Below are 21559 nucleotides of genomic sequence, written 5' to 3' on the forward strand. Positions count from 1 at the left end.
GCTGTATTCTAAGTTTTTAAAAAACATATCTTTAAATCTGGCAAAAAGGTGTGGGTTGATGCTAGTCTTAGCACTGTTAGTCTTAAGTTATTTACTAAAGAATACTAAAATAGAAACCAGAGTGTAATCTGCAGAGCAGGTAGCACTTTTGAGGCTTGGAAACTGGAGCTGGATCGTATCTGATCCAACCTGTCCCAGCACATGGAGTCCTGCTTCCTTTCTATTGCGGCCTGGTGCCTGTAGCGGATGAGGTGCTAGTGCTGGAGGAGCAGGGGCTAGGCGAGTCTTTGGAGAGGTCCCACAAAAATAACTGTTTGGGTTTGGGAGCATTTATCAGCTATGAAAAAAACACATTTGTGGGCAATTGCTGTTATCCAGGAATTCATTCCTGGGAAAAGGATGGGTGACTGGTCCATTTAATGTCATGATGTAATGGCTGTGAAAAATGAGGCTCCAGGCAGGTGCCTGAGCCATGTAGCCAGTGAAGCAAGGGGGAGCAGTGCTGTGGTGGTATCCTGACCTTGGGAGATCACTGGGACACCAGGGACTTTCAGAGGAGGCTTTGCCTCTCTGCTTTGGTGTGTTTTATTCTCCTGGAGTTGTTGTTCTCCTTGTGTCTGTGCATTTCTTCTTCAGCGTCCCTCTCTTAACTTGAATCAGGTCTCCTTAGATCACGTCTCTGAATGGACCCTTCAGCAAGAGCTGGAGTGATGTAAAAATGTGCTGGTAAGGTAGATATGTTCCCTTGGCATCTGTATGAATCTGATGCTTAAGCAAGAAGTATAGAAGGTAAAAGATGCCATCTTTCCAGTGAGAAGTAAGTTCAAGATCCAGTCACTTCTGACATCCTATGGATTTTTTTTTCCTGAAAGCAGGGGTAATAGTCCTGGTTCTTCTTGCTGTCAATATTCTTGTTTGGATAACTACATTTCACTCTTCTCTTCCTTTTCTCATTAAAATACCCTCCATATCCTGACCTGTTGCCTGTAGTTCTTCCCTCAGACAACTGCCATATTATAGCATGAGATGCAGTAGCTACACAGAGGTATGTGAAATTATTCTTTCTGAAGCACTCTTTGGATGAAAGGTACAGTAATTAGTGTGCTATTTCTCTGCTGTACAGTCTGGAGAAATGAGGCAGCTCTCATAACAATTGAAAGGCATTCTGCTTTAAAGAAGTCCTGAATGACTGAAGGCTTCAGCTTGTTTGATTTTGCTGCTGCTTCTTTTATAGGTAGTAGTTACTACTGGCTATCCCAGGTACAAAGAAATTTCATTATGCTGTGCTTTGGCATTACTCTCTCACTGGGAGAACAGCAATTACTGAGTTATGGGTAGTGGCAGAACATCACTGCACATAAATGATCATGACTTAAACATCTGTTCAACATACAGAGTAGTTATAGTTCAGTGTAAGAGTTGACAGCAAGCTAAAGCTCTGTTTGGATCGTGTCCATGTGTTAAATTTATCAACCGTCAAAGGTATGGGTGTATAAATTAGCATTATGTTGTAGAATTGACTTCTTAAGATTGCTTTTTATTAAATGTTTTCCTTTTTAAATTTCTGATGATTCAGAATTTAATCTGTTCTACAGCTCTATTTGTGTGTCCTGGTGGTGATTATTCTGCTAGTGGCTTCATAGAGGTAATCCAGAAAGAACATCTGTTTCAAGTTTATAGTCTAAATCATGGAAGGATATTTGACCCTGTAAGTAGGGAAACATCAGAATTTACCCATGAAAACAACACAACAGGCCAAAGTACTGTCAATTTGGCAAATTCTGCTTTACCAGCTCCATATTCAGGATACAACAGCAACTAACAAAGCCAGGGCTATGGAACTTAGTGCTGTTTCTGAAGAGAATAATAATCTTAAGTTAATCATGTGTATACTCTTCTCTCATAAGAGTATTTCTGAGTTCCGTTTTCAAACCTTTGCGTTTGCCCCCTCAAAATCTTCCGCAGGACTCCTAAAACACAAATTCAGAGAAATGAGTAGTTTCAATATAATGATGGGAGAGTTTAGCTTTTCAGTAATTGTATCACTGTTTCCCTAATTTTAAGTGAATTTATTTCCTGTCTGATCCATGCTGTTGGCAATTCACAGTGCCTGAGTTTAAACAGAAAATACAACATTTTGCAAATTGCAGTTTATTCTGATTTCTTCTCAAATATCTGTTTGCGCTGGTTCTTGGTGAGTGAGTTCTGTGCAAAGAGAAATTACTATGGGCTATAAGGGAAGCTACACAGGTGATGTTATGACTGTCCATTTCCTTCATGGAAGTCTAAATCAAAATTTTGCTAACAGTGGGAAACTTCACATGATTTCTGTGATGATCTCCCTACTTTTTAGAGTGTTTGTCACCTCCCTGCATAGAGTTAACAATCTCTGCAGAGACTATTTGTCCTTAGGGCTCATAAAAATAGTCTGGGAGATCAAAATATTTTGCAAAATTCCAGTAAGTATCAGATATCTTTGAGATGATCTGATTAAAGAATACTCTGTCTCTTATTCTTAACACAGCCATTTCAGCTATCACAATCTGGATGTTGCGAAATGCTGTCAAGACGGCAGGTCTAATTTTCAGCATCAAAGCAGAAATGTCTCCAGCAAGATGAACTTAAACATGCTTGCTTGCTAGGTGTCTATGGTTATGTGTGCAGAAGAACTCTTTTAAATAGAAAAAACAAGTTATTACGCTTCTGCAGTTCTGACATTTGCTTTGCAAAAAAAAAAAAAAAAAAAAAAAAGAAAGAAAAGACATCCTGTAAGATAGGGCTGATCTGTGACTGGGGGAATATTTTGTTCTGGGATCTCCCTTTCAAAATGGTTTGACGTGAGAAGGACTTGCTTTTGCTGTCACTAATTTTCATTAATATGGTTCCTTACACTTTTCTGAGTACTGAAAACAGCTGTTTGGTGATCTGTGTTAAGTTAGTTAGTGAATAGAGTACTTATTTCAATTTACAGGTTAAAAACCTTGCAACTGTCTCCTAAACTAAGGACCAGTAGCTCATTAGAAGATAGCACTGAGTATCTTGACCATGTGCTAGGATTTAATGCCTAGCACTGAGACACACTGGAAGCACTGCTGTTTGCACACGCTCTTTGCTTGGCAGATGACATGGAGATTTCAAGCCCTCCTCTCTGATTTGGCTGATAAGCACAAAGCCTGAAATAACAGTAGAGATGTCTTCTGTGATTTCTATAAACTGCAGACAATTAACAGTATCTGCTACCTGTTGAAGCAGGCATGGACCTGAACGCTAACTGAGAATATTCTGGTGGCCTGGCTGTGCTGAAACACACTTGTACCTCCACCTACCAAGACGAATGAACGTGAAACGTGCCTGCTTTAGTCCAAGGTTTGCGTCTGGTGGAGGTCATATCTGTACCTCATCATCAAATAAGTAACAAGTTACCAATGTGAATTTATCATATCTGTTTTCATAGTGAATAAGAACTAACTCAAATTAATAGAGTTAATAGGAATTTTGCTTGCAGAGGGACTGTCTGTTTTGGATAACAGACTTAATTGATGTTTGGAGTTTGGAGAGAACTGTGTGGTCAGTTTGGTACATCCTCCTAGATTTTTGGAAAGTGAGGTCAGTTTTTCTGCAAGTATAAGGGAGGAAAAAAATGGTAAAGGAGAAGCAAAGTATTTTTGTGGTCAGAGTAGAATGCAGGGTATTTCTTCCTGATAGTTAACTATAAGGAAAATATTAAAAGCACTAAAATAGCAGAATACTTACTTGAACTTACTTATTGTCTGTGCTTAGGGTGTGATCTGGTAGCCCTCAAATGCATATTACCACTGCTTTAAATAGAGAGATTTGCAGATGGTGGGATTGTGGGATGAATGGAATGAAACTTCCTGACGTGGGTGATCAGTAGCCTACCCTGACCTATGGAAAGCAGTAACCAAGAGTATTTGTAATGATTTAGTGAAAGAGTGTAAAGCCAGGGATAACTCCTCCTAAATTTTCTGTTTCCCATTCCAAGAACTTCTAGCTAAAAAAACATTTTCCATGTTCTCCTTTTAAGGTTCTTGTGTTTTTTTTCACAACCATTTTCCAGTGCTACCACAAAATGCATTTGTCTGTCTCCTAAAATTGTGATCCATGGCTTTCCTGTTACAGGAATTTGAGAAATTTTTGCCTTTTTTCCCCTAAACATGGAGATAGTTTGTCCCCAAAACAAAAGGTGATAATTGTTCCCACTCTGTTATTGACAGTGGGCTCCTTTCCTCCAAGTGCTGAGATTTTTAGAAATGTTGAGACATGTATCTGATGCCAGGATTTTGAACTTGTATTTTGTGCCTCGCCAAATGGCTGTTGCCCTTTAAGTGTCCAACTGCACAGGGTTAATGGACCCAATAAAAGATAGAACAAGAAATGGCTATGGTTTTCTTCTGAGAATGGTTAGGTAGTTGAAGAACTTTCCCACATCATCTGCCCTTGCTGTTCATAAACAGGTGACTGAAAAGGTGACTCCAAAACCTAGGGGGTTAATGTATCCTGCCCTTTCTACAGTGTCAGTCCACATTTTCCAAGCTGGTATCACCCTCCTAAAAATGGGAAAAGATGCAAAGAGTTGATAAAGATGGAACTAACCTTTTATGTCTTTCGAGGGCTTTGATTTTTAAAAAGCATTAAAAGTATAGGAGAATCTTGAAACCATTATGTTTGGTTATTCTTGTGTCAGTGTGATAGGTGCTTGGTCAACTGGTTTGACTTGATTACTACCTTTGTATAAAACTCAGATTTACAGGCTAAACATCACTTTCAGTTATTGCTACTGTGGAATTTGAATGGATAAAGGAAGGAACTAAGGTTTAATTTTTCTTCTTCATTCATACCTTGCATTTAGATGCTCTGGATCCATCTGGCTTTTTAAAGCCAAGACTATCAGATATCGAGGGCTTCTTCAGCCAGGCAGCAGTAGCAATCAATCCAGTTGGGCTGGAGTGGTTCGATTTTCTCTCTCTCCAGAAGGGCAGATACCTCCCTTCTGCACTGCAAGGCTGCCTTCCCCCAGCTGTGGCTCAGATGGGAGTCTTTGGGTTGTCAGCACGGGGCACTGCGATGAGCCTGGCCCTCTGACCTCTAGAGTTCAATCATGGAAAATGAAAGGAAGATGGTATCTTTCCAGCCTTTGTTTTGGCAACATATCATGTGCTCCAAATCCTAATTTTATTACATCTTACTTGTTAGAGCACGGAAGAAAATGGCTGTGTAAAAAAAAATAAAGGTATGTCTCTTTTGCTGGCAAAGTTGAAACTTCCTGTGGAATAAAAGTTCAAAGGCAACACTGGGTGGATGTGACTAGCAAAAACATGGGTTATAAATGACTTAAATAGTGGTGGGTCAGAACGAAAAAGGTTAATTTTCAGATTATTTATTTTCTTTTTCCATGCTATTTTTATGTGGACACCATTCATCAAAGTTCAAAAGTCCTCAATTTACTGTTTACAAAGTGTTTTTAGCAACAGTGGAAATAACCAAAAGAGAATAATGTGAACCCTTTCCTCTTTGTGAAGGGAAGGGGAGGAAAGTGTGACCATAACTTATCTTGTGATTCAGCACATTTCTTGAAATTTTAGGGATCTGCTTACTAAGTACCCCAAATATGTATGGTAAAGAGTAAAATTCCTGTTAAATGGAATGCAGTACAGTCACTGTCAAATGAGCTAATAGCCTGTGTGTGCATGTGTGTATGAATGAATGTATACATTTACAATGTCACATGTGAATAAAGGAAGAGAGGTGACTATCAAATGAAAAACCATCACATCCCTCTATTGTTCTGTAGAGGACAAACCAAATCTGGTCTGGTACCAAAACTAGTGCTCAGTTTTAAATACAGAATTCTACCTTCCAGGTAGAATAAACTTCAATAGCACCAGGAAAGGAGTCCCCCAGTTTTACTGGTGTCTGATATTTGACTTGCATTGAGGCCCACCGGGGGGGGTGGATGACCTAAGAAACTGAGAAACAACTTCCCTCCCTCTGTTTGTGACAGTTTCAAGTTAAGAAAAGATTTGTGCCTGGTTTATTTAAGCTTTTGGCTTGGCTCAGTTAGGCACATAAGGGATTGTTTTATATTCTTCTGAAGTAAGTATTCTTCTGTGATTAGTTGGTTTTATGATAAGCTATCTGTTAGACTTTGCTTTGAGCTCTGTGCAGCTAAATCTGATCTGCGGACTGAACCCTGTGGAAATCAGAAGTTGTCTTGGTGCACTCAGATTCTTTAGAATTACGGTTTTAGAGGTGGATGGGTACAAGAAGTAGTGAAGTTTATGCCATTTTTTTTGCAACAGGTACCAAATACCTAGTGGATGACAGAAAGGTTTTATCAGTAATTGTTATATTTACCTGTTTCTCTGGTTCGTCTGTGTCTCTTTCCCAGCACCCCTGCTGATGCATCCTTTATAACCAATTGTGTTGTTTGTAATGTGTATGTGTTAGTGTTGTAAATACACTTCCTATACATGCTGTTAATGTTATTTTCTCCAGTAACATTATGAGGAAAAAAAAAAAACACAAAACAGGTCTTAGTGCTGTGCTTCTACCTTCTGAGGTTTGAAGAGCTGGAGCCAGCACGTTCATATTTGGCATCCTGTTGTGTGCTGTTCAAGGAGAAGGTGTCACAAGCTGAAACTTGGATGATAGTTATTTTGTGGGAGAGAATTCTAAAGACTATAGTTCTAAAACCCAACAGGCCTTACTGATAGACAAAATAAAACAAGCAGCGTGTTGTATTTAGGAGTAGTGTTGTATTTAGGGGTAGTGCAGCCAAACACAGACACAAGGAAAAGGAAGGTGGAAAGTGTGGAGGAGCTTTGGTTGTTGCAGGTGAGAAGGGAAGACCAGCAAAGGCATGAATCTTCTCAGCCAGTGAGTGAAAGTCTTCTCTTTCTGCATTTCAGACTGCATTTATTTATTTATTTATTTATTTTGCATCAGGGAGTCGATCTTCCAAGCAGTGCATTGAGTGGAGCCTTCTCGCTCCCCTTAATGCTGTTGTGGTCATGTAATGGTCAAAAGACATTCAAGAATCCTGATGTTCATTTTTGCCTCTTTGACACTGTCACTTGTCACTTAGGGTTCATGAAAAGGAAGGTTAATCTTTAGGTTTTTGAATCAGATATGCAACTTTTAATGGTATGTTGTGACTGCTACTCTGCAAGCTACTTTCTCGCTTAATTCAGTACAAAAAGGGTAAGTGGAAACTAGAAATTTGAGAATATTGCTTGCTGAATAAATTGGATCTGTGATGTTTGGCTTCTCTGCAGAAACAACCCTGAAAAATTGAAAGCAGAATGAAATGGAAGGCTAGGGTGGGCTTTTTATCCTGGTATAAGGATTTACCTCAGTTCCTGCAAAAGCAGCTCACGGAAGAAATTGTCTCAGCTAATTTGCATAACAAAGTGAAGATGTGACTGTAGCGTGGCTGGTGTACTTGTGCTGCCATTAATCCAGGTAGCCTGGGTAAAAAATGCCCCGTGGAAGTGATAGTATTGGCTCGCCACTGAGTATGTATACAAGGCTGCTATGGGGTTGTATACTGTGCTAGTCTCTGCTGCTTGCTTTCTGCTGCTATGGTTACCTGTCTTAGCTATATAAATGCTATTCTGAGTGTCTGCTATGGGATCTTACACTTTCACTTTACTGTGTGTATATACCCCTGACATCCCAGCATGTTTGATGTCTCAGGTCAAATGTACAACAACTGGATGAAAGTAAAAACAAAAAGGTTGCTTTTGGGGCTTTTTTTGTTTGTTTGTTTGTTTTACTGGTATAAAGCTTCTGTGAATAATGCTGCACAGAATAGGATATTGTCTTTTAAGCAATCAACCACATGGGCGTCTTGGACTGTTTGCTCTTTCCATCTTTCTCTATACTGGATCCGAGGGCTTCTGCATGCCATGAAGCTGAGCTCCGTTGCACGTACCAATATGACCATAAGTGGGAGCAGGCTGAGGTGGGATTTAGGTTTGCTGAATTGTCATTTCGGTGCGTCCGTCAGTCTTTGCCACTTGCATAAAAAGGATACAGTCAAAACAGCCTTGCAGGGAAACTACTTTCCTCAGCCATTTTCACAGTAAGTCTATGGCTATGGGAAGAGGGGGAGAGGGAGGAGTTAGTATTTTGAGAATGATGTAGTAGGCCAAGTGACAGTTTAGGACTTGTGCTATAGCTTCTGATTTTTATAAGACCAGTGCAATTCTGTTTTTCTCCTCCTCTTTAAATCTTTCCTCAAGTCTTTGCACTGATAAAAGGAATTGTTATTCAAATAAGGCTTAAAGTACTGTCATGGTGGGAAATTCCTAATTATTTGCTTTTTTGTATAGTTCTGTGATATCTTCGCTTTATAAATGCTGGTAGTTTACAAGAGCAAGAAACAGAAGGTGGTGTTCCTGACTCAATGAACTAAAATCCAGCATATTTAAATGCTTAAATTATTGTATTATTGCATTGCATTATTGCCTACATCACAGGAATAAAGGAACTGCAACAATGTAGCTAAGAAATCTGTAATAGAAGCATTTGCCTGAACAGCACCAAGTTGGATATAGTCCACCAGAATTAAAGCAGTTTAGGGCTGTGGTGTCTTATTAAAACCATTGTAAATGTTTTTGATGAGAAGCTTGCTTGGATCCAACAATCTCTGGACAGCCAGCGTGTCAGAGGATTTCCCAGTGCAGTATATAACCCTGTCCTGGACTGATAGCTTTGGATAATCCTCTAATCCAAGTGATTGCTTAAATATTTCACTCTAGAGTTTTGCTTAGTCTATGATGACTTCCTGCCAGAGACCTTGGAGCAAATTAAAAAAAAGAAAACAGACTGCAGCTGAATAAAGTGAGTCTGACTTCATCTGCCCGGGGCCTGGGCTGGGCTCATGGCTGCGGGATCCCAGTGCTGCACTGCTCAGCTAGAGGTGGCTCCTGAGCTCTGCCGTTCCTCTGAATTCAGGGATTTTTGCTGAGGCTTTTAGAGAAGGTGACTGGAGGAAGGCAATTTGCTGTGGGTTTTGCTCTGAGGACATGGAAGCTTCTGCTTGTCCTTGTGTCCGATAGGAGTAACTTCTAGCCAGAGGCTGCTCGTCCTCCATGTGCACCTGCCTTATGCTGCCTTCTCTGCAGGGCCCCTCTGGAAGCTGGGGCCAGCTCTCGCTCCTGTCCGAGGTCTCAGGCGGCCATACACTTGTTTAATCCCTTCTGTTAGCCCACAAAAGTTAGCACTGGCTCACGAGGACAAGAAAAAAGACAAAAGATTAATTTCCTCTACTCCTCCCCCCTTTGTTGGCACCACTCTATTGTTCTGAGAATGAAGATGCTCCTTCCCCGCTACCCCTGCCAAAGAATCACAAAAATTTTTTGTTTTTTTTTCTTCTTTTGCAGATCAATTTTGTAGCCTGTCAACTGTTTGCCCTTTTGGCTGCTTTTTGGTTTCGTATTTGCTTGGGTCCTGGTCATGCCAGTTCTGCTGTTCGCCATGCATTTGCCACCCTCTTTGGAATATACTTTGCTGTCTTCTGCTTTGGGTGGTGAGTATTTAATCACCAAGTAGACAAGGCTTGGGTCGAAACATTTTTAAAGTTCATTTTCTGGATTAGTTCTTTTTAGTGTTTAGGCACTTTCTGTATTGCAATCCTGAAGAGAGGGGAAAAAAAAAAGCCAAAAATTCCTATCAATATAACCACCCCAAACCCTCAAACAAAATGAAATGAGTTATGAAAGCATTTGGAAGTGAGGTATTTAATCTATGATGTGTTTATTTCTGGCAGTTAAAGCTATGAGTCTGCTGTGAAGATATTGGCATTGGAAAAGCAGCATCCCATTTGAACTATGAGTGCACTGTGAGCTAGACTGCTCTTTCTCTGAATCAGACACGTTGACAGCATCTTGTCAATAAGTGTTAAGCTATGTTGAATGTTCATGCTATAAAAATGTCATTGTGATAATCCATGTTTACTGATATCCTCATAAAACATAGCATTTATGTCATTTGTGTGGAAAAAATATTCCCTCAGTCTGTATTGCCAGCCCCCCCAGGTTACTTAGAAGTTTCTTAAATACTCACTTTGTTGTCTTCAAGGTATTCCATACATCTTTTTGTCCTGGTGATGATGAACTATGGCATTATGAACATAGCGAGTATTCCAAACATCCACAGGTGAGCTTATGGGGCTGCAAGTACATGGCTGCTCCTCTGGACAACTTCCCTCCTTTCATCCAGAGGCATGAGGTTTTTTCAGTACCTTCTACTCTCCTGCCTTTCTTTCCCAGTTACTTGCAGGAGTTTTGTTCATTCAGTTACAGAATCAGCTATAATCTCATTTTGTGTTTTTTGCATTGATATATTACATTTTCCTATGAAATTGCTGTGCCCCAAAGTAGGCTTTTTCAGGCTTAACAATTTATGCCCCTGCCTCTGATTTCTTAAACTTCATGAAGTCATATTGCCCTTGGTATTGTGTCCTTGAGGATGGCTTTTGATAATCCTTTTTAATGTGTTTTCCCTCTTGCTATATGGCCTCTAGGTATTTTCCAGTCACTCTCAAGTTAGGCAGTTCTGTTAAGGTCACTGGCAGCTTAACTTTGTGATCTATGAAATACGTCTTGCATTTGTCACCGGGCTTTGAGCTTGAAAACTTGGCAAGTACCGGACGTGTTGCTTTGAAGCAGAGGACTGCAACATCATCAGGAAAAGTTCTAGACTGTTGGATCTTCTTTTTCCTCCAAGGCATTTGTATGGAAGACACCCAAGATATCTGAGGGGTTTTATCAAGTGAGTGCCTCGCTGGACAAAAGGCAGAAGGCACTTCGATATGAAAGTGAAAACTACATGGAAATTATGCCCACTTCTTTCACTTGGTAATAGGAAGTGGATGTGGAAGAGCTTCGCTGCTTAATAATTTGGCCTTCTTATATGGGTACAACGCTCTGTTATAGTTCAGCAAGCAAGAGCCTTTGAAATTGTGCAGGCGGAGGAGTTTTATTCCCATCCTTCTGCATAGTTAGGATGTTTTTTGTACAACTGCTCTTTTACAGCAGTCTAGAAGGACTAGCTGGCAGCTATTCCCACTTCTTTACTTTTGTGTTGGCCTCCCTTAGAGCGTGTGGTTAACACTTGGAGTTGGTTTGGGTGTGTTACAAGTGCTTTCTGTCTCTGCACAGCTGTTTCTGTAGTTGCCTTTGTCTGATGAATGCTCACATTCCCCACAGCCTGAACCGAACCCCTTTCTTTGCTTGTCTTCAGGGCCAGGGCTGTCTGAGGACCTAATGCTCCGATAATCATCTCCCCTTCTTCTTTATCACTTCCTGAGGTGGCCCCTCTCTAATACATAAATGGGAATCCCATCACTTTATAATATATCTAGGATTGTTTAGAAACATGAACTGTAAGTGACAGGCCTGTCTGTAGCAGTCACTAGCATTTTGCGCCAGCAAGATAGGTGTTGATCAAGGAGGGTTTTTGTTTCCCACCACCTTGCAGAGTTCAAAGGCAAAGCCCAGAAGTCCAGAGGTAATTAATAATAATAATAAAATAAAAAAATAGTTGGATAACGTTTATGAAAGAAATGCCAGCCAGAGACCAGAAGAAAAGGAGCTAAAAATGTATGTTATGTCTCTCCCCATCATTGTCCATGCCCATCCTTTGGGGAAATGCAGGAGTAACTATTCTGGATCAGAGAACTGAACTGCAGGAGCCAAGTCTCCAATACTTACTTAAGTTTTTATAGAGAAGTTGAGGTCATGGTGGGGAAACAGGCACAGTTTCAACAGGAAACTCCCTCACTCTTACTGTTTAGCCAATTAGTCACAATGAGAAATAGCTGTATATTGCAGCACAAATTAAGCCACTTTATGTAATTTTGTCAGCTACTACTGCGAAATAGTCATGTTTTGATTAGAATCAATGTGAAATAGCAATTGAACATGCTGAATAACCTTAGGAGGGCTGGGGAGATTGAACTAGGTTTTTTCTAGTGTATTCCACTAGCCATAGCTCTGTGACTGAAAGTACATCCACGTTATTAATTTTGGCAAAATAACTGTGTATTCAAGCTGTTTGAGCATAAGCTGCTCATATAGAGGACCTATAAGAATACAGGAAGTTTAACAGCAGGGACTGGAGACTTGACTTCTTCCCCAAAAATGAAAGTCAAGGTGAGCAAAGGAAATAAATAAACTGCATAGTTTCACCTGCATGCTCCTTTGCCTGGCTATTTTCTGCTAGGGTGCTCTGCGGTGAGGCTATCAGTCTTCAAGGCCTGTAAGTTGATGAATGTATCCAGCATCTTCAGTAATGCTCTCAGCTGCGGGAGCAATTCAGTAGGTCTCTCCTTGGCCACCTCCATTCAGTGTAAGTGCTTTAGACTTAAGCATCAAGACTCATTTTAGGTGCTTCATCCGCTCTATCACAGTTACATGCGCCCCGCTGTCTTGGCTTGTGGTTGCAGGGATACCTGTCATTCTTTGATGAGAGGGAGCCCAAGGACCTTGGTGAGGCTGGGCTGGATGCCAGACTGAGATGAAGTAGATAAATTCTGCTCTGAACCTCCTGAAGAAGCTGTCATATCCCCTCAGTCTGCCTCTCATCCAGCTGTTTCCCATGAGCCATGTGACCTGCAGGTTATATTGTGATCCTTGACTTTACATCCCTCACTGTCACTCATATTGCAGTTTATTGGTCCCCAAGAAAGCAAAGCCCATTTCTCTTATAGCCAGCCATGATCTGACAAAGGTCTGGCCCATTTTCAGTCGCCTGCTGACCCTTTCTCTTGATGTTTGCTCCCAACTTTAGTTCCCTTGTTCTGAGTGGTCCAATTTTGCAATGTGCATTACCAATCTGCCTGGCTTCTGGCTCAGCTCTACTAGGGCTCCTCGATGTTCAGGCTGCACAGTTTGGTTCCTCTGTAGGTCTTCGTATCTTCTTGTCTGTGTGGCTAACTCCCTCTGCTGTAGGGAGCTCCGGTGGGCTTGGTCCCGGCCCATCTGAGATCTGGGTGATGTAACCCTTTCATTCTGGTGTCCCAGCTCTCCATCCACTGTCTAGCTTGCTTGGTTTGTTACTTGTCATTTTGTCTCCAGGTTTCCATCTGCTTCTTACTCCCTGGTATCCTCTTTCCTGCTCTGCCACATATGGGGAGAATAAGTTGTAGGAAAGGCTGCATCTGCCCCACCTAGATGTTGCAGCACATCCAGTCCTCAGACCATTTAACCCTTATGATGGAAACTGTCATGCTGCCATCCTGCCTATCATATTTTTGTGGTCATCCTGGAAAAACTGAGAGTGAATTTGTCAAGTTCCAGTTAAAGACTGTTTCTGCTAGAAGGTGGCATATTTCAGCATTTAGGGCTGAAAACAGTAGGCTAAGTGTCATTGTCTGCCTTTAAGATATTTTGTCTCTTCTGGTTTTGCATCAGTTGAGTTTCTGGTAGACCTGAGGAGGGGTCGTACGTGTAAATAAAAGGCATTTACAGATAGAAAGGGTAACAGATAATTTCAGCCGCACACACTAAATACCATCTGGTTTCAAATACTTGAGTTGGACAAAAATTTTGAAATAATATGTTGGAGTGGGGAACCCTCCATAAAATTGAAATGCTCAACTTGAAGTGATCTCATTTCTTCCCCTCGCCCCCCAATATGAAGAGTCTTCTTTGTTATGTCGTAGCAGGGTACACAAAGTTATAAGTCCCCGTTTGAAAATTTTTATCAGAGCTTGTAACATAGATTCAGACTTGTTAACCTAATTTGCAAAAATGACCTCCCCAACCCAATTTGAGTGATTCCAGTTCGTTGGTATGTGTGTTGGTAACTATTTGTTCTCTGTATTATGTTTTTAGGTACTCCTTTGTCGTAGCTATGGGATACCTCACGTTGTGCCACATAAGCCGAATATACATATTTCATTATGGTATTCTTACTACAGATTTTTCTGGGTGAGTGAGTTTGCAGGGTGGGTCCTGTATCATTTGGTATTAGATGAATTTAGTACATTTTAAAAATAATTCTGATGTTATCTGGGGAGCTCCTGCAATTTTGCTGGCCTTTAAACTTTTTTTGACACTTTTTGTTGTTGTTGTTAAAGGAACAAATATACACTGTGATTTCACAGTGAGTCATTGTTTCTGCTGTCTTCTTGCTGGGCATTATCTAGTCAGGAAGGTAGAGGTTGGTTAGCTACTCATCTTCCTAAACGCAGTCATCGACCAGGAGTTGTCCTTTCCCATGTTCCGACTTACCCGTGTGTGGGAAGGGGGCCCGGGGCAACCCCAGTGATCTCTGCAGCCCATTGGGGAAGGTTCCCCCCCCCCCAGGACTCGGGCTGGTGGGAGAGGAGGACTTGAGAGGGTGAGTGGATGGGGAAGCTGGGACATGTACAATCAGCTTAGAGAGAAGGGGATCAGTTTTCACGCTCTGCACCTGTGTTTCTGTCACTGGGGTGGGTTGTGAGTGTCATTTAAGTAGCATGACTTTATATTACCATGCATTTCTGGTGGAACGATGTTCTTCATATAAACTGTAGTCTCTCTGTAGTGTAGATATTTTGTAAAAGAAAGGGAATCTCAAGTCCCAGTGACAGATACTAGCTAATGTTAGATATCTTGTTTCTGAGAAGTACATTTATGCATGGTTTAAAAACAGTGTGCTAATCCATATTCCACTTGTTTAATTGAATGTCTGAATGCAGAGTAATTGTTAACATACCGTGAAAAACCTCTGTGAACTGGAACAGCAGGTTGTAGATAGATGCCTCCTCCAAGCCTCAGTCTTCTTACCGGCATGGAATAGGAAACTGGAGTTTTTTGCTGTGTGCATATGTCTGTGTGTGTGTGAGTTGGGGGGAGGGGTTAAGCATTTAAATACATTTCTGGAAAAAATGACATATGTTCTTCTGAGTCTTTTGGGTTTATTTTCTTAGGTGAGGGGACAAAAAATGGGAAATTATTCATTTTAGAGGAAAACTTAGTTCTGTAATTTTTTCCTGCTATTCTTTTAATACAGTGAATGAGCATGACATACCAAGAAGCCTGTAAATGGGATTGGAATGCTATAGCTGCGTGTGCTGTGAGGCAGAAATGTGCGAGAGCACGCTTTTCTGAATAGGGTGTTCAGAAATGCCCTGCGAGACGCATTAGCTGTCTCTCTCAGAAGACATTTAATAAGGATACAGCTGAGACTGGGGGTGGAAGAAGAGGAATGGTGACTGTTCTATAGACTAAGAAGCATTTTCTGTTCTCTTGATGAAAAGGGAGCTGCTTTTATCTAGTGATGAGCTCTAGGATAATAGTGGGACCAAAAGAATAATGCCTAAATGCCTTACTCTCTTACATGTTTTTGTCCTGAAACTTCAAGATATAAGCCAATTCCTAAACTTCAGTCAAACAGAAAACTGTCAAATAGTAAATGGGCGGAAAATGTAGAACAGATGTGAACCACATCTTCATGGTTTATTTTAAAAACTAAGAATAAATGAAAACACTGTATTAATAAAAACTTGAAATCCAAAGTGCTTAAACCCAGGTCAGCCTCATAAATCTGTCTTACAACCTGTTTTTCTCAGCTGTAAATAATACATTCCCACTGAGGCTTTATGCACGCACCTATATAGGTGTTACGACCCAAAGAGATAAAACATACTCCCTCACCACTGTGTCACCCTATTTTAGCAGAAACTGAACTGCCTCTTCTGCATTGTCTCATGACCGATGGCTCCACAGTTATTGCGTGTGGCAGTCTGGTAGCATTCAAACAGGCTCCTGGCTAGAAGGATGTCCTAAAAAATCTCAGAACTTCATAAACAACCAAGCCAGGATCCACAGAACGATGCCCAACTCCCTCCAGCCTCCCAGCCTGCTGGGTGAATGCTGCTAAGGATGCTCTGATAGCACAAACTACTGAATTTAAGGAAATCATTAAAAGTGAGCAAAAAGCCTGCGATTGGCCGATTTATATTTGAGGCCTCAGTTATCCTGTATGTTTCTGATGATACCTGATTGCAAGAAGGAAGTGTTAATCCACATCAAGTAGGTGTGTAAGCAGTTGTGGTGTCATCAGCTTTCCAATGTCAGCCCCCTAAAGTGACAAGCCAGATGTTAAATGAATGTTTCTCAATTTCTGTGCTGAAAGCTAGGATGCCTCATTTGCTCTCGTGACCTGCTTTGTGCACTTAACAGTTTGCATGCATAATCCTTTTGACTTGTGTTTGCAACTGTGTTTTTTTGGTTCCATAATAGTAGTTGGTGGTGCTATCTGTTTTTGATTGCTTTTTCCCCCCTTTTTGAGAACGCAGCTTGTGAAAATGCATGTAGAGATTGAAGGAGAACAGATAACTTTTGAGTCATGTCTTAAGTAAACTGGGAAATGGAAGACTGAACTGCGAGTCATCACTTCAAGGTTAGGGAGTAAGGAAACTTGTACTGTAATGGTGACTAGTTAATTCTTCTAGGTTGTACAAAGCATAGTTTTGTTCACTGACTCGCACAAACAGGATTATGCTCCAGCTGATTGCAGCAGTTTCTTTTTTGGCATGTTGCATTGGAGCTAGATGAAATGTCCACTTTTTTAGAGTATAAGACAGATGTTTGATGGAAAGAAATTCCAGTTTGTTGCGCTTGAATTTTGATTTTTTTTAAATTGATTTTTGAAGTACTTTTATTTATATTCTATCACAAAAATGTGGTGAAATAATTTGGGAATTTTCTTTGACAGATTTCCCATAGAAAACTCAGTTCATTTTTGACCACTAATTGTAAAACAACTTAATGCTATGCTTCCCCCTTAATTCACATCAGTATTTGAAAGAAACATGCATATTTTATTTTGCTTGCTTTGCCATGGCATTTACACATTGTACCTAGGAAAACTAAATCCTAACTCTTTCTCTCTCTTTCTCTTTCTTTCTCTCTCTCTCTCTTTCCCCCCCCTCTCATTCCTTCTTTTTTTATGCTAAGAGGATTATGCTGGTAAGTAAGTTGCTTGGTTTCTTTATGACTTTATAAAAATGGTAACATTAACATACATTTTTTTTTTTTCTTTGCATCACAGGCACAGACTGAGTATAGCAGTAATATAGCTTTAGGCAGAGATTAGTTTCAAATAAAATCAAGGGATCTTGATCTGGGTTTTTGGAAATTAGTAATAGATATGTTTTCAATCTAGCAAACTACATGAGCAAATGCTTTGTGCATATGATCATCTGGACAGAATTCAGAGGAACTCCTCATCTGTGTGAAGTTAAGTGTGTCTGCTTTAATCTTTTGCTTGATTGAGGCCATAGAGCTTTCTGGTTTCTTCTTTGAATTTCACTCAGTGTCTAAGCAAAACTTCATAATATTTGCAGTCCATTCGGGGGGGCCAGAGAGTGATAACCATGCATATTCAGTGAGTTTCTTGGTGCCATTCCTTTCAGAAGGAAATTCAGTTTGTGAAAATTGCTATACACACTGGCACTGCTTGCAATCTTGTGTTAGTCTTGGAAGAGAGACGGGAACCTGAATTGTCAGGGTGACTAAAGCATTTTTTCTCCCTGCAGATGTCAAACCTGTACCCCTTACATTAGTTTTTTTTTGTGGAAATTGCTCTCCAGAACTACTGGGCATCTTCTCACACCAACTATACTCCAGATGCGAAAGAACAACAGCACTGTTAGCAAACCACTTTGAAAGTGCTGGTCGTTGAAAGAGCTCTCCAGAAAAACCATATAAGCAGATACTTTAGCAAAAAATGTCACTTCAGGCAGTGAATTCTTGTCTGATGGTTAGTGCTTGGTTACTGTTTTTTTCCCCTCCCAGTGGCTTAGTGTCAACCACAAAAGACAGGAACAAAGATACTACAGCCAGGTTTACAAAGAAAATACATTTGCTGATGGAAACAGATACAGATGTACTCCGTTGCTTACTAAAATGCCATGCTAAAACACAACACAGAAATACTAACTCCTCCAGTGAGTTTGGTGGGTTATTTTTACTCCGTTGTCTTTTAAATGTATGATGCTAAATTTCAAACTCGTGAAGTACCATGCGCTGTTCCCAGTACTTGTTCCAGGAGCTCTGGATGAGACTGGTCCACAGCAGGTCTCCCGGGGCAGGACAGCAGAGCGGGTGGGAGCGAGCAGCCACAGCTCAGGGCAGGACACTGTGCGTAGAGCTCTGCCCCGGAAGGGGAAAATGGGCCCTTTTCCATCCCCACTGCTAAGCATTTATCTGCATGAAACTGCACTGAGATCACTTACCATTGCTTACACAGCAGTCCTGGAACTGCCACAAGATGGGAACTGCCAATTAGCCCAATTTCAGCTAGTGAGTCAGTACTAGAAAGCTCCATATCTAGCGTGTCCTGGGGCGCTTCTCCAGAAATCGGTGTTCTTTGAAGTAAAATATTTCCTCTCCTGGAGGTCTGAGAAGCACTGTTCATCACCTTTCACAAAACAAAAACAAAAAACCCCCCATGAAGCAAATCGGAAATTGCTTGGGAGATGTGAGCATGTTTAATGAAATATTTTCCCTCTGCATGCTTCAGCACGTCTGTGTTTTTCTATTGAAATGGGAATTAACAGCCTGTTGCCAGTGAAGCGTCGTGGTGTCCTGGCCCAGTGACACCCTCGGCACTGCCGGCGCTGCCGTAGCAGGGGCTCCCTGGGTGAGGTTTCCCTACAGATTTTGAGGCTATAGAGATAAACCTGAAGTAAACGTTTGCTGGTTTGGGCTCTTGTCTGCAATGAGCCTTTTGACTCCACCTACTCTCATAGTAAAATCAGGTCAGTGGAAACTATTTCTAGCTCGTGTGTGCCAGACTCCTCCACAGGATTACCCCAGGTCAGACAGACTCTGCTTGGGAAATGGCTTTTCTCTTGTGAGTACTAATGTTAGCTTACCGCAGGATCCTGTCCGAGAGATGGGGAGGATCCCCATAGTAGGCTAGGAACTGATGCTGACATGCTTAATTCGCCAGGCCCATGCTTCTCAGCACATTTATTTTCTTGAGACGAGCCATATTTAAAATGATTTTATCTGATATGCTTTCCTTTGGAAGTTTTAACTAGGGGGGGCAAAAGCTTTTACCCATATTCAACATCCTCTGTGAACAGTTCCATCTTTGTCTTGTCCTGTTGTTTTTCAAGGCATCAAACTTAGGTAGAGACACCATTTTTTTATTTATTGAAATTTTTTATTTCATTATTGACTCCCTGGGACAGTTTCTTGATTCTTAATTAATTAAAACTTGGCCCCTACATTCTGTGTGTAGGAGGGACAGTGCAGCAACAACCTGAGATTAAACTCTTGGGCAATATATAAAACACAGAAAGAGGCAAAGTCACACCACAGGTCGGTCTAATTCTGTATTTCTGTCCTAGTTTGTACCTGTGGTGTTTAGTATGATGGACAAAGAGGAGAGGCTGTGGAATCGGACAACTTGGCATGTAGCTGCAAAGCAGTTGCAAGGTGCTCAGGTGTGATTGGAGTTCACCTGGTCTAGGGGCTAGGCTTCTAAAAATACATGTAATATTCCCAGTGCCCCAGTTCCTAGGGGTAGATCTTTGTGCTTCATCTCTAAATGCAAGTTTAGTAGGCATAATGTCCTCCCTCTTTATTTATTTATTTATTTATTTATTTATTTTTCAACCTAATACTTCATGCCACCCCAAGAACCTGTTTATCTCTTTTAAAATGTTGGGGATAAAAAGAAGATTTTTGGGAGATATACAGAGTTTTAACTCCACTTCTTGTTTGTAGCTCTTATGACTTTTCCAGTAGAGTCAAAGGTTTAACATATTAGTATATGTCAGGGAGAAACACTTGACTATATGTGATAAGATGCTGCATTTTATGCATTAACTTCATCAATGTTTTATTGCTAATTAAAATCAGAGGTTACCTGAAAGGCTGAACAGAAATGGCAATTCAGTACTTCAGTACTTTAATCACGATTCACATGCTTGTTTAGGAAATGATGAAATTTCTTTCACCTCTTCCCCCCCCCCCCAAATTAAACTGGTTTTGTTTATCTAATGTTTAATATTGATTCCAGACTTGTGTTCTCATGCATTGCTCTGCAAATATGGAGGAAGAGACTTCTTTTATTTTAAAGGAATGAAAACCATCTTCGGCTTGCTCTCTGTGTGTTTGCATGTGTGTGTCAGCAGAGACCCATGGGGCCGGAGGGAGGTGTGAAGAGGGCGCAGGTGTGCAGAAGCTGGGGTCCCACACGGTGGGGGCATGCAGGAAGGAGAGGGGGCCCTGGGGCAACTCTTGCCATGCTGTGCAATGCCCTTTGCTGCCAGCCAAGCCCCCGTCCACCAGCAAGGTACCAGCTGGGGAATGACACACGGGCGAGGGAGGAGGAAGATGCTCCCTGTTCACCTGAAACCTTGCTTACCGTATTCTGAAAGGTTTAATGGTATCTGATCTCAGTCCTGCGAAAGGTTTGGATCGTGCCGTGGGCTGCTCGCATACAGCAGGTTTCCACCTTCCTGAGTAGGCTATACCGAGCCTGAGTCTTGAAGACTTGTCCTATTCTCCGGTGACAGCAGAAGAGAGAGCTGGAGATATTTCAGATAGGTTGTGGGTTGCCCTCTCACCCCTAGCATCAGCAGTGTCACTTCTGCCATCGCCTGTCTGCTTTGGCATTCGGGTTTGAGGGAGATGGACTGTACCTCTTTTCTGATTAAACTTATTTATTCTGCTGGGTTGCAATGTACCATGAATGACTCTATGAATTCCTAATATAGCTAAAACAAACCTCTCTCTCCTCTGTGTTTATATGTTGTACGGCTTTAATGCAGGCTGTACTCGTGGTTCCCTTGATTAATCAGCACATCAGAATTGTTTGCATTTTGGTTCTCTTTGGCTTACAGTGGGGGGCCCGATTTTCTAAGACAAGTGGCTAAATTTAGGCACTTAAAGGCATACCGTTTTGGCTCTGAGCCTGAGGTTTAAAGTTAGCCATTTCAGCATTAACATGAAATGCTTGCTGTTAGAAAGAAACATATGTGACAAATTGAACCAGTTAGTGTAGTGTTCACCCGTAAAGTTAAAGGGTCGAGCACTGACAAAATAAAAAATCTGTTTGTTGCAGTAGAACTGCTCTTTCATCAAAAGCCTCTGTCTCTCTTAAGGATTTTAAAAAAAATCTGCGTTTTTATATGCTTAAAGCTTTGGGCTTTATGTGTTTTTGAAAGGAGAGCTAAATTTTGACTGAATGGGAAAACACACTTGGAGAAGTAGGATGTCGAAGATAATGGGGAAAGTAGTTTATAAGAAACTTTTCAATGGAAAAAAAATTGAAAGGTGAGTTGGGAGAAATATAGTATGACTGCTTCACAGTCCTGGAGCTCCCTGGACAATGGAAAATCATTATTGAATTTGCCCATTCTTTAGCTGGCATCGAGCTCTAGATGCCCCAATGAGAGCTGCTGTGCAAAGCCTTGGTGGCACAGCTGTGTTCCAGTTCTGTGTATAGCTAAGCCTGTTCTGGGCTTTAGGTGCAATACTAACATTATGTTGATGTTATGTTTATATTGACATTTCAAGAGAAATTT

General features: G+C 41.0%; 1 protein-coding gene across 2 annotated transcripts in view; it reads left to right on the forward strand.

Moving 5' to 3' along the window:
* Nucleotides 1-21559, forward strand: part of MBOAT1 (membrane bound O-acyltransferase domain containing 1) — a 58031-nt gene that overhangs the window by 14564 nt on the left and 21908 nt on the right. For both annotated transcript variants that reach the window (XM_026113500.2, XM_026113493.2), the window contains exons 2-4: nt 9408-9553; nt 10105-10182; nt 13863-13958. In XM_026113500.2, coding sequence (XP_025969285.2) covers nt 9408-9553; nt 10105-10182; nt 13863-13958 — 320 coding nt within the window. The remainder of the gene's footprint in view (nt 1-9407; nt 9554-10104; nt 10183-13862; nt 13959-21559) is intronic.

Source organism: Dromaius novaehollandiae, chromosome 2 (assembly GCF_036370855.1).
Source record: "Dromaius novaehollandiae isolate bDroNov1 chromosome 2, bDroNov1.hap1, whole genome shotgun sequence".
NCBI lineage: Eukaryota > Metazoa > Chordata > Aves > Casuariiformes > Dromaiidae > Dromaius > Dromaius novaehollandiae.